The following is a 13,160-nucleotide window of genomic DNA, read 5'->3' on the forward strand; positions in this document are numbered from 1 at the left end:
TGCTACAATGGCAAGGCTCTGCCTCCTCAGTCAGAAGCAGTATGCCTCTGAATACTAGTTATGGGAAACTACAGGAGGGGAGAGTGCTATTGTGCTCAGATCCCGCTTGCAGGTTTCTGATAGGCATCTGGTTGGCTATTGTGAGAGCAGGAAACTGGCTGGAGGGCCATTGGTCTGATCTAGCAGGCTCTTCTTATTTTCTTATGATGGGCACATATGGAGGGCACTGGGTTGGAGAAGCCTGCTGTATATACTCCGTTGATGATACATTTGGTTAGTCGTTTCCCTTGGATCTAGCTTGCTGATGTAATTAATTTCTACTTAGCCCAGTTAAAACACACATTACTTTGAACGGGACCGTGCTGGTCATAATCCACTCTTGCTCCTGGGATGCTCAGTTTAGTGTAATCATTAAACTTTTGAAAATCTATGGGATGGAACCCTAAATGACCTCATGAAAAAATCCTTGTTTCTTTATATTGTGGTTCCAACCTGTCTGTGATTCTTTTTATGTTCTGAAATTGGATTGTTTTGCTCATCCGTCTAATTCAAAAGTCAGCTGTCAAGATGAGCTCAGTTGCAAATGAGAAACTAATACAAAATCCCTCCCTTGCTGTTACAGTTCAATAGTCTTACAATTGCACCTTGACCCTTGACTATATGGTGGGGAAATGGGAAGTGTGTGTGTGTGTGTGAGAGAGAGAGAGAGAGAGAGAGAGAATGAGATCCTTCTTGCTTTGATAAGACACCTTTGGATAGCTGAGTATTTGCACCTTGGAGACAATGTTATTACCTAGCAGTTGTTCCAAGTTTGAGCTGTTTTGCTCTTATATGCTTTTCAAATTGTACAGTCTCCCAGATGGCCCTCAGAGTCCCTTCCCGCTCTACAATTCTATTGTTCTATTAAATGATTGTGTCTAAAGTGGTGCCTGCTTGCTGTGGGTTCCACTGTCAAGTTCAAATTGTGGAGAGCCCACAAGCTCTGAGATGGTGCCAACGCAAAGCGAGCCTATTCATTACTATGACCCCAAGCTGTTAAAATTTCATTTTGATTGGCTTGGTTTAAAAGATGATAAGTGAGGTTGAAAAAGAGGCCAGTTACTCCCCTCCCTTCCAGCCTTGAATGGTCAACACTTGGTATAATTACAGAAACCAAGTTGAATAGTAAGGAGCTGTGTCTCAATATTTGTCAAAAGAAGGTGGATGATTGATCACTATAGTAAGAGTCAAGAAGACATTGCCCGCTCCGGCTCACTTCAGATTGCCTAATGACTCTGTCTGGCTTGGTCAAGAAACATTTCACACAGCTTCTGGCTCATCATGCTTCCTAATGTCAAGATAGCCTCCAGAGATATCTCCAGAGATGGAATGAGATCAGAGAGCAGAAACAAGGCAGAATCTGGGAATGAGGGAAGAGGTTAGTAGTCAAGGAAGCGATTCCTGGGGGAAAGGGGGTCATCTGCATGTCTGCTGCCTGGGTTGGCACTGTCAGGCACCAGCCAAGGTCCACACAAGGGGTCCACTGCCAACCCTGGAAGCCCCATGGCCCTGTTGCTCCTCCCCTTGCTGTCATTGCCCTTCCTTAGTCAGTGAGTGACAAGGAGCAGATACCTCTGCTCACCTCTCCTTCTGAGCAACTGTGTGGATTGGGCCCAGAGGAAGGCAGGTAGTGAGAACCACTCAAGATGTATTGCCCAATAGCCCTCAAATCATGGAGCCAGCATTAGTCAGAAGTTATAGATTCAGAGCCGAATGACAGACACATAGGCAGGGAGTAAACCAAGACCTCTGGCTGATGAGCCTGCTTGGCCACTGTGAGAACAGGATGCTGGACTAGATGGGCCACTGGCCTGATCCAGTAGGCTTTTCTTACGCTCTTACATTATGCCAGTGGGTGTTGGCAGACCACCTAATTATTTTTCTGACTGTGGTGGGAATTGTAATGTGCTGTGCTAGCTGCTGCATTATTGCATTTTTTATTATTTCATTTATTTCTTACATATTGTATTTGATTGCATTACAATATGAATCCCATAGGGAGACCATAGGTCATTTAATAAAATACAATAAAAATAAAATAAAAGAAGCAATACAAATACAAATAAAAATCAATATGTCTATTTAATGTGATAGATGTACCCTCTCCTGTCTTCCGGACGTACTGTGGTCTGAATGATGCAGAACACAGTTTAGGAACCCCTGCATTACGCTATACTTGCTAATGTAAAAGGTTTTAGTGCTAGGGTTTTATAGATGCTTTTTGCGACACAAGCTTATCCCCATTAATTGCAGGGCATAGATTAACAGACATGGGCCATGTTGCTAGCAGGAATTGTGCAAACACTGCATATGTTTTCCGCCTAGAAAAATAACAGGACACAATTCCAACCGAGATTGTTAATAAGTAATTTTCAGCGGGTTCTGTTGTATCCCAGGGAGAATCGACCAATATATCTTTTATGAATCATCAGGAATCATGTTTGCAGGTCACATGTTATGGACTCCAGCCCTGTAGAAATATAAATAAGACCTGAATGTGATGCCACTGCTTTCCTGGTGAAGTGGACCATTTTGCCAGTGTGGCTGCTGCAGAATCTATGCATTTGAGGCAAGATGAACGTTGTGCTTCCTTTCCCTGGGTTTCAGATGATGTGTGGAACTCTGCCTTTAGCTGGAAGCAGCCTGAACAGCAGGGCTGGAAATCTGCCCTCCACTCTCCCTGTTTCCCAGTCTTGTTGCAGCCCTGGCACTTAACATCTGCTTCTTTAGACAGCCGCAACTTCCTGATAAATCCAAACTGTTCTGACACTGAGGTCAATCCCTTTTGTACTTTCAGTTTCTAACTCTTTTTTATTTCCAAAGAGACATATAACATAGTCTATTTATATGAATCCTTCATACCTGCTGGGGCAAATTTCAGTTGTGTTTGGGTATGAATATTGAAGTTTCCACTAGGGCTTGTTTCCACTAGAAGCCACACATTCACACATGTCCTCTCTTGGGCTGTCTGCATGCCCATCCAGGGGGCATTTCTTTTAGAACTTAATGTAAATGTCTGATTTGGGGTAGCATAAGGGGATGCTTGTATAGGGGCTTTCTATATTTACAAATGAAGACTTAGACCCAAAATGGAGATGCAGGAAGCGCTTGTTGTGCACTAGGCTCTAGTGAAATAAACTTTGTTGAAGAGGGCATGAGGGTTTGTGAGGCTAAGCATAATTAGAAGATACCCTGTGGGTAAGAAAGTGCAGAAGAAAGAATAGCAGAAGATGATTCTGTTTTAAATTGCCTGCTTTCACCAAAGTTCTGACCTTTATATATGTGCTCTTTGTAGGTATTTCATACTAATGCTAAAAGGTGAACAAAAGCTTTTCAGAATTCTAAATGCAAAAAAGCTAAAAAGAAGTACAATTGATTGTTAGGCAATGAAGGCCAATGAAAGAGCATCTTCAAAGCAGACAGGGTGGCAACACTGACATTGTCTAGCTGCCCTGGAGTTAAGAGATCATAAATGGTTATATATGAAAAGTAAGAAAGTTCAGGACAGTTTCTTTTCATACACTTTGAGATTTTCCGATGTCCTATTCTATTGAGCATTTAATCAAGCAAAGTGATAGGAATCGAGGCTATAACCTTTTGGTTATTGAGTAATATATATCCAATCTGGAAATAGTCATCCTCTAGGGATGAAGAATCCATCTGACCATCTTCCCTGGGAAATTCTGATATAGAGAGTACTTTCCCCAAGGAAACATGCCCCTATTTCAAATGTAAATTAGTCTTTCCTTTGTTTCCAGTCCAGGAAATGTAAATCTGATATATTTTCCTTGGCGGTATTTTTGGGATGATTCCCATTCAAGAGAAGACTTAAGATGATGAGTAAATGTAGCCAAACCAGTCCCAACTGGTTCCTATGGGGGGGCGGACACTTGAAATTGATGCTTAGAATTGATATGATAGCAAAATCTCTTGGCAGATATGTAGACTTACAGAGCAATCCCGGAAGCCAGTGTCATTTATACTGGGGGCACATTATGCCAATGTAACCCACCCCTATTCCAAATTCCATTCAGAAGTGGGGCTACCAGCTGAGCTGGTCTGAGCTTGGCAGAGGGAAAACAAGCCTTTCAAAATAAAAAAGTTTGTGTCATGTCACTGAGCTGAATAGGGACTGGAATAGGGGTAAGTCTCTCCCTTTCCCACCACTCCCCCAGAACATTCATTTTCCAGGAATTACCTGGCCTCAGCTCAGCTGGCTGAACCCTGGCTGAGCCAGGATGGAGGACTTTAGACACCATATCTCCATTGCCTGGGCCTCTGGCTTTTTTTTAGATAGCCATAATGGCATATCGTGACCCAATACAGTTATTGGAAGTGGTAAAATAGTCTCATGTGGCATGAGATTATTGGCGACTAAATACTGACATACAAGTGGTGACATTTGAAAAAGCTACTTAGCTACATCCTGCAATTGTTGGTATCTTGAATGCTCCAGTTGGAACCAGCCTAAAGGGTAGAAAGAGCCCACCTTTGACTCCTAGCTGCAGCAGCAACTGCTATATTTGCCAAGTATTACATGTAAGCACCGACTGCACAATGTAACAGGTATTTTCTTCTTTATTATCTACATATTGATCCATTTTCTGAACCGGAGACACTGCAGGCAAACGTGATAGCTTCAATAACTTCTTTCCTAACAGCGACGCCTCCCCCCTGCCTTTGTTCTGCTCCGTGAGGTCTTACAAATAATGGCAATATAATTCTTCTGCACTCGGCAACCACTATGAAATGGACCATATAAATCAATTGTCAGCACTGTGACTCGCAAGTTAAGAAGCTCCCGGCTCCAAGTCCCACATCAGAACATCCAATTTGGACAAAGTGGCTTAAGGAAAGTGCCGCACAGATGTAAGAAGTCCTTCGGTTGACAGTTTACGCCGAGGTCCTTTTCTGTGGCTATTGTCCTTTTGCAAAAGCAGATTTATGACACTATTTGGAGTATGGAATAAGTGAAACGCCAGCCGATTCCATCCCACCCGCTCCCGTCTGACTTGTACCTTAATAGATTGGAACTAGGGCGGCAACTGCTGCATCAGAAGAGGCAGTTGCTGCAGTTCTAGCAAAGTGTTTGGACTTAACTTTGCACTGGACATATATTTACATACAACAAAATTGCAGTGCTTTCCCCTAATATGGTTTGAGCTTAGCTTTGCTCTGGACAATCAAAATCAAATGATATATGGATCCCAGAAATACACTTCATGAGAAAGAGAGTAGATAACTAAGATGGTCATGAAAGCGACCCATTCTACCTGGTTGTGTTACTCTCCAGGATGACCTCAGTCAAGCCTCAATGAATCACATATTTTCCCCAGGTGGTAGACTCTAACTAGTTATACACAAACAAGAGTTTGTAAACTCAAGAGTTGCTTTTGCAGAATCTGACTCTGAATGTCCCCGAGAGTGATTATTTTACAAAAATCTAAATGAAGCCATTCAGGGAGTGTAATTTGAAGTGTTTTTTTCTTTGGTTGCAGTATTTGATTTCTTTCTCTGAATATTCTGGGGATGTGAAATGCCAAGCAGGCCACAGTAATGTCACATTAATGTAGTGCGGCATGTTGGTGTCATCCATCAGATCTTACAGCTGGCACATTAAATTATGTCTTTTGTAGGCATTGCTTCAACAGGTCCCAATGCCACTGGTTGTAAGATGCATAATGATAGGCAGCTAAAGACAGCATCTTTTTTAAAAAAATGGGAGATGGCTTAACTTGCAAAGTTAGAGCATGACCCAGGTTGCAATGCTACATGGAAGTGCAGGGGGAGTTGTATTTGCAAACACTTGCCATGTTTCTTAAGTGTGTGTTGTTGTTGGTGATCATCCTAAAGGATTGGTAAAAGAGTGTCATTGCAAGTCCCAGGACTTATCTACACTTATGCTTTCCAAGTACAGATCCACACTTTAAAGTTACGTGTGCAACCACTCTTTTATTTCCCTGGAGCTTTCCCTGAGGAAACCTGCTCTTTGCCACCAAATCGGAGCAAGTGGCAATCCATTGAAAACCTGAACGGACATTGGTTGGTCTTCAGCTTTAAAGAGTGGGTTTTCACAGGGAAAGCACTGGGGTGCAAAAAGAGTGCTCACAGAGCTTTAAATCAGAGAGTTGTGCCTGAAAAGCACAGGGCAAAAGGTACATAAGCATGGACAAGCCTCCAGACCTCAGTAGGCCCAATGATACCTGTCCAGGAATGAAGGAATGAAGCAGCATAGATGGATGTGTGCAGGAGAGAGAAATGGTGTGTGGGATATCCATACTTTCCAGGTTGGCATGTACCTAGAATGCTTATTCAGGTGTTCCTAAATCTCCCACATGATGATGAAGAGCAAGAACTAATGTGTTATCTTGTTCCCATTGCTCTTCCTGATTTTCCAGGGTTCTAAATCACACAGTAGCCTACATGTGTACAGCAGGATCTCCGCTGCAAAAGTTATTCCTCCAACTCATGAGAAATTTAAAACAGCTCAATAAGGTTGTTGCGGAGCTTATTAAAAAATGCAGAGTGTCTTTCCTGGTAGTTTCTCAAAAATAATGCAGCAGTTAGAACTGATGCACAAGAGTGTAGTGCCTTGCAATCAGGAGTGTTTTTATGGGTTGGACAATGGGGCTTAACCCCAGATTTTCTATTTTCCAGATCTCCTGGCCTGATCCTCTTTAACCCCTTTACTTATAGGATCCTGGGTGTGCTGCAAAATGTAGGACCGGTGGGTCCTCAGCTACTTGCCAATTGCATTTATCCAGAGCACTCCATGCATTTATGAAGATACCCCGGGAGTGATACCCCGACTGCAGCCATCAAAGGTTTAGTCTCTGTTCGTAGCAGTTAAGTTTTATGAATAAAAATAAAGAAATAAATAATTGATAATTCACCTCAAATAGGAAAATGTCACAGACTAACAAGACAATGAAAAAAACTTCTCATTGAGCAGAGCATTCAACTTTGGCCCTTACTAGAAGGTTCTCAAATGGCCTTTGCTTCTAGTTTGTGAAACAGGCTCTGCAAAGCATTTTATGTCTTGGGGAAATAATTCAAAGGGTTCTGTCTGAAGATAGTCTTGCCATCTTTCAAAGCTGCTTTAGACAATTAATTCTGTGGGCCAGATCATTTTGTATGCATATGTGAGTTGATGTAGTTTCTAGGGGGTTGTGGTGAACTTCCAGTCAAAGTTGCAGTAAATGCTTATGAAGTGTTTTCCTTGAAGAAACTTGTCACAGTCTGACCTTTATATGCCTTTTGAAGCTTTTTATTCCAACAGAATTCTTAATGGTTTATTTAATTCAATGCCTGCCTTAGGGAGTGCCATTACTGTGTTGTATTTTGTTAATATTTTCAGATTTTTGTGGTTGAATCCTATGCTTATTTATTTTCTTTACTTTGAGGCAAGTCCCTCTCTGTCCGTTGTATCGTTATTTTGTTGGTTCCTTTTCTGTTGAATTTTAGCCAACACTTTTGGGAATTTATCACTGTACCCTTGCTTTATCTGCTGTTTTGCTTCTTTCTGGAATGTCTGGTTGCTATTTTAAATAAATATGCAGGATGGCAGACTCAGTTTAGAAATGGAGAGTATAATTATTTAAAGAATAATGGTAATACTCTGGCATCGCAAGGTCATATTTCAGTCAGCCTATGACAAGCTGAGTAGTGCAGCGCTGATTTGACCTCTTTGGTACACACTGAAAGCCCATCAAACCCAAGATACAACATGCCACTGTTTTGGCTTCATTATGAGAATCTGCCCTGGGAGAGGGAGAACATGTGAAATGACCATGTCCCTGGAGTCCTTGTGGTAAGGGGAACAACCAGCATAAGTCTTGGAAGTTCAGTGGTACCTTAGAGGGAAGAAATCATGTTATGAGTTGGGTTCAATACATCACTTAAATGGAGATAATCCAGGCTGAATGGTTTCTTACATAACTCAGAGAACCCACTTCCTTAATGAGAGAAGCTTCACTTCAATTGCTGACACGTATGGAAGTGGAATGGTCGAACCCTGAATTAAAAAGTCTGTTTTCCATTTTCATTATGTATTTTATAAGCTAAATCCTTCCATTTTTAATAGATGAAAGATGAATTTGTTTTGTAAAACAGCTTCAGGTTTTAATATCCAAAGGAGTCACTAGATTAGTGAGTAACTGCATTGGAAAAGACTTGTGCATCATCTTAGTTTCAAGTGACGCTGACCTTTCCTTGGGATGCTTCCTGTACTCCCAGCTGCATGTTACAGGATGCAATCAGGAGCACACAAAGCTACTTTTTGGATGAGCCCCAAGTATACAATGTGATGATCAATTCACTTAAAAGTTAAGTGTTCCTATCTGAATAGGTCTATGCATGTAGTTAGCTTCTTTCCAATAAATATGACGAAAGGTTACATCTTAGTGTGTGGACAACATTCACTGTGAGATGGTAATGATACAAAACAGAGATAGTCAATATGTAGGTGTTTCAATGCTTTTCTTGAACAGAGCTAGTGTTATTAGAAATCATGTATATGTAAATATTAGAGATGTACTCCAGAAAAAGTTTGGTGGACCTGGATTTCACTCTCTCTCTGCATGTGCCCAGATTTCCATCTAACATCTCCCAAATCCAGCTTGGTTCTCTCATACTGAGACTTCTAGGGCTTAGACTTCTAGGATTGGTACCTATCATGGTACCTATCGGTGCTGGAGCTCTTTTTGCAGCCTACCATATCCCTGAAATTTTTTGGATGCCCACCGGAACCCTCTAGATTCTAATGAAATCTCCACACAGTGTGGCACAATTCTACCATGAGCAGAACTGCGAATCCATTCCCCCCACAAAAATAACCAGTCAGCCACAGAGTACTTTTTCTTTTCACAGAGAGGTCTTGCATTGGATAAGTTTCTGGAATGCCTTCTTGAAATCTTCGTTAAAGATTGTGTAAATCAGGGGGTTAACAAGAGAATTAATATATCCCAACCATGTCAGAAAATTATTCATTTCTTCTGAAATCTGGCATCTTTCACAGGTATTGACAACCACCTCCTTCACAAAGAAGGGGAGCCAGCAGATCACAAAGGCACCCAAAATTAAGCCAAGGGTAGTTGCTGCCTTTCTCTCTCTTGTGGTAGAAATCCGTTGTCTCTTCCATCCCTTTTCATTCTTGGACTCAGAATTGGGGCTTCGCAGGGAGATATGCATTCTGTCCAAATCTCCTGAACGGTTAGATGCTTTCCCTTTTGTGCATGATGCTGAGGAAGCTGGCTGGCAGCTTTTCTCAGTTCCTTCCAGGAGACCCTGTCCATTCGCCTCCTCTTTGAGAACACGACTCACGCTCCTCCTGTGAAAAGTCTTAGCTGCCTTGTATATTTTGTAGTAAAGGATCAGAATCAACGCCAGCGGGATATAAAAGGCTCCAAACGTGGAGTAGATGGTAAAAACGATATGGTCGTGCTTAATGATGCACTCGTCATCCCTGCTGGCAGCCTGGTGCCGCCAAAACAATGGCGGCATTGAAATGAAGACAGAAATGACCCACATGACGGCAATCATGATGCCTGCCCGCTTAGGGGTTCGCTTCCTGGCATACTCCACAGCATCTGTGATTGCTCGGTAGCGATCCAAAGCGATGGCTGAGAGGTGCAAGATGGAACAGGTGCAGCAGGTAATGTCAACGCTGAGCCAAAGGTCGCACATCACCTGGCCCATGATCCAGGTCTCTTTGACAATGTAGACGATGCTGAAGGGCATGACTAGGATGGCAACCAGAAAATCAGTGACTGCCAAGGAGCAAATTAAATAATTGGCAGGGTGGTGGAGCTTTCGGGTCACAATTATGGCAGTCATCACTAGAGAGTTGATGATAGTTGTCATCACTGCTAGCACAGAAAGTGTAAGAGAAACCAGAATCTTGGGTGTTACTTTCTTAAGTAGTTTTTCTGATGTGTCATTTTGTTCCAATGTATAATTTTGTTCAGTAAAGTTCAGGAAATCCATGATTGCCTTCCAGGCGATTTTTATCTAACAAATAGACCTGTAGAGAAGTAAAAACAGTTTAGGAAACAGCAACTTGATATCCCAGAAATCTCACAATACACAACAGATTTCAATATTCTCCCTTACTTTTCCCTGTAGTATTTTCCATGCCACATGTTTTTGTCCTAGTTGTAGAAATGAGGAAATTGATTGGAATAACCAATCCCATAAAGGTAAAGGGACCCCTGACCATTAGGTCCAGTCATGACTGACTCTGGGGTTGTGGCGCTCATCTCGCTTTATTGGCCGAGGGATCCGGTGTACAGCTGGCCAGCATGACTAAGCCGCTTCTGGCGAACCAGAGCAGGACACAGAAATGCCCTTTACCTTCCTGCCGGAGCGGTACCTATTTATCTACTTGCACTTTGATGTGCTTTCGAACTGCTAGGTTGGCAGGAGCAGTGACTGAGCAACGGGAGCTCACTCTGTCGTGGGGATTCGAACCGCCGACCTTCTGATTGGCAAGTCCTAGGCTCTGTGGTTTAACCCACAGCGCCACCCGCGTCCCTAACCAATCCCATATGGCTTCCTAAATCCTTACTGCAGTCACCACTTCCTTCTTCATTTATTTGGGGCGTGTGCAAGGATGAAAAGACATGGATAACCTAATCAAAGGGAGGATTTCAGCCAATCATACCAATCCTTTTGGATGACATCTAGATTGATAGCAGCATACTGAGGTGACCACAAATGGTTCAAGACTGAGAAAAACTGTATTTTTGTGCTACATGTGCAGTACACATTTAAAGCAACCCCACCACAAAAGGAATCTGCAGTTTGTCCCTCACAGAGCTCCATTTCCCCGCATCCTTGACAAACGATACCTCACTACTCTAGTAGCCACCATTTTATAGCAGGGAAAAGTAACGACTACAGTATTGGATTATATATAAAAGTAATGTACCTGAGTTAGTAATATAAAAGATTTGAGCTCTGTAGCTGGCACTTCAAAAAATATATGCTTTGAAAAGTATCTTTTTCTGTGGACAACGGAAGCATATCTGCCTACACTAGAAGAGATTGGATCAATCAGAAGTGAAGCATGACATGGTAGATTTTCTGCACTAGCAAGGTGGAAAGCATGTCTAGTCATTTCTGTCCTATTCTTCCCCCCCACAAATATAGACTAGGAAGAGTTCAAGGCTGTTGTTGCTTCTTTCTTTTTTAAGAAAGAGTCAGTAATGAGAAAACCCCGGGTCACCCTATAAATAATTACTTTCTTCTGTTCTGTTCTTCCAGCTTTTCAGAAGCAGGTTTTCTTTCTTTGAACTCGGTCCTTTGGAAAAACAAGTCCAAACAAAAGGTATAGAAACTGCTACGCTTTCTAATTGCACTGATGCTAATTAAAACAACAACAACCACATGGTAGAATCCCTTTTTAAGTTAAGGGAGCAGGGGGAAGATAACCAGCAAATAACCAAGAAAATAGTGGAATTAGTGCTTGCATCACTGACTACTTTCACTTGGTGTGTTTTTCATCTTTCGCAAAAAAGTGTTAATGCACAGGAGATTGTTCACACAGCACAGCTTTTTGACATGTGAAATGTGCTCATTAATTGATTCAGCTAAACATTTGGCTGCTTTCGCTTAAGCAATGCTTCATTCAGTTTGCTCTACAAAAATGCTATGATTTATTTATTTTTTTAAAAAGGAATATACCTACCTGGATGTGCTTTTACTGAAAAATGGATTTCGACATATTTGTGTGTGTGTGGGGGGGGGGGGGAGGTTTATCAGCAGGAATTACCGATGACAGCGAAATTGGACCTCTGTGCTCAGAGGCAAGATCACTCTGAAAGCAGATACTGAAGATGAGTAACAGGGTGAGGGGTTTGCCTTCAGAGGGAAATGCCTGGCTACTCATCAGATACAAGGTGGACCAGGTGATGGACCTGTGTTCTAATCTAACAGGACTCCTTTTTATCTTCTTAATGTTTTCTAATCATCTCACTTTGCTCTGTCAATGCTATTGTTTTGCAGATTGAAGGACTGCTGTGGTTTCCCTCCCAGTTAAATATGAAAGGAGCTTTATGTCCATAGCTCTGTGTGCTACTGCCTCTTGCTGTGGTGATGATGAGGTAAAAATGCCAGGTGACCTACAGATCCCACACTAGACAGTTGGAAAAATATTGTAAGGTGGGCAATTTATGCAGTGAGAACTACTCTGTATCTATCTCTTTTTGCAATATTTTGACTTTTTACAAATATTCAAGGAAAATTTGACATATTTTTCCCCCCTGGGCTTTGCTCGCTGAGCTGCCTCCATACAGAACCAGTGCGCTGGCCATCTGTCAATCATGGCCCACAAGGGATGGGGCAGATCAGGATCTAGCCTGATTTAAGCATTATTTGGGAAACTTTGAGATTTAATACAAAAGCCTTCCAATAACATGCATAGTTCTTTCTTCTTTCATAAACTAGATCTGTGGAGCTGTACTGCAGTTTCTTGGATTTGTATCAGCTAAAGGGCAACCTCATCTGTAGATAAGCACAATGAAACTAATTTAGATCACACAACTGAACTGCATCTCGCTGGAATATTTACCCTCGTAGCTTTGCAGAACTGTGCCAGCGATAGCCTTCTGGGTATATGCACCAAAAATAACTATAAAGCCGCATGCAGTTATCAACCAAACATATGTCAATCTACTAAGAATATGGGGGGGGGGGGGACAAAGAGAGAAAAGCTGTAACCCCACAGCCTGACTTGGCCAGCCAGTCAAGTGTTGTGATAAACAAGCACCGTACTTGGGTTCACAGAGACTGTGGGCGTAATCCCATCTCATTTCAGTTAATAGTTCTGGATAGCTCTCAAACTGGGTAAACAAATCTTAGGAGTCCATTGGCAATTCAGTGTCAGCGTTCAGAGTCTCCAGGCACTTTTTGAAGTGGCTGCACGCACAGAGTGATCTGTATGCTTTTGGCAACGTGTGATGTGCAGTGTGTCTAAGGAGCTCTTTGGGGCATTTATTTCCCCTCTCGATTTGCTGATCCATAAAATGTTTAGGTGCAAATCAGGCTGCTCTGTTCAGAGGCAGGATTCTGAAGGCTCCTGCCACACTGAGAGTGCACATATATTAGTGTAAAAACTGGGAAGC

The 13,160-nt window shown here is 42.2% G+C and overlaps 1 protein-coding gene across 3 annotated transcripts in view; it reads right to left on the minus strand.

Annotated features, from left to right (window-relative positions):
* Positions 1 to 6,881: 6,881 nt before the first annotated feature.
* HTR1F (5-hydroxytryptamine receptor 1F) overlaps positions 6,882 to 13,160 on the minus strand; it is a 98,306-nt gene continuing 92,027 nt past the window's right edge. For all 3 annotated transcript variants that reach the window (XM_083439280.1, XM_083439282.1, XM_083439281.1), the window contains exon 3: positions 6,882 to 10,060. In XM_083439280.1, the coding sequence (XP_083295406.1) occupies positions 8,902 to 10,023 (1,122 nt within the window). In that variant the 5' untranslated portion in view covers positions 10,024 to 10,060 and the 3' untranslated portion in view covers positions 6,882 to 8,901. The remainder of the gene's footprint in view (positions 10,061 to 13,160) is intronic.

This window comes from Podarcis tiliguerta (genome assembly GCF_965153285.1).
Source record: "Podarcis tiliguerta genome assembly, chromosome: 4".
Classification (NCBI taxonomy): Eukaryota; Metazoa; Chordata; class Lepidosauria; order Squamata; family Lacertidae; genus Podarcis; species Podarcis tiliguerta.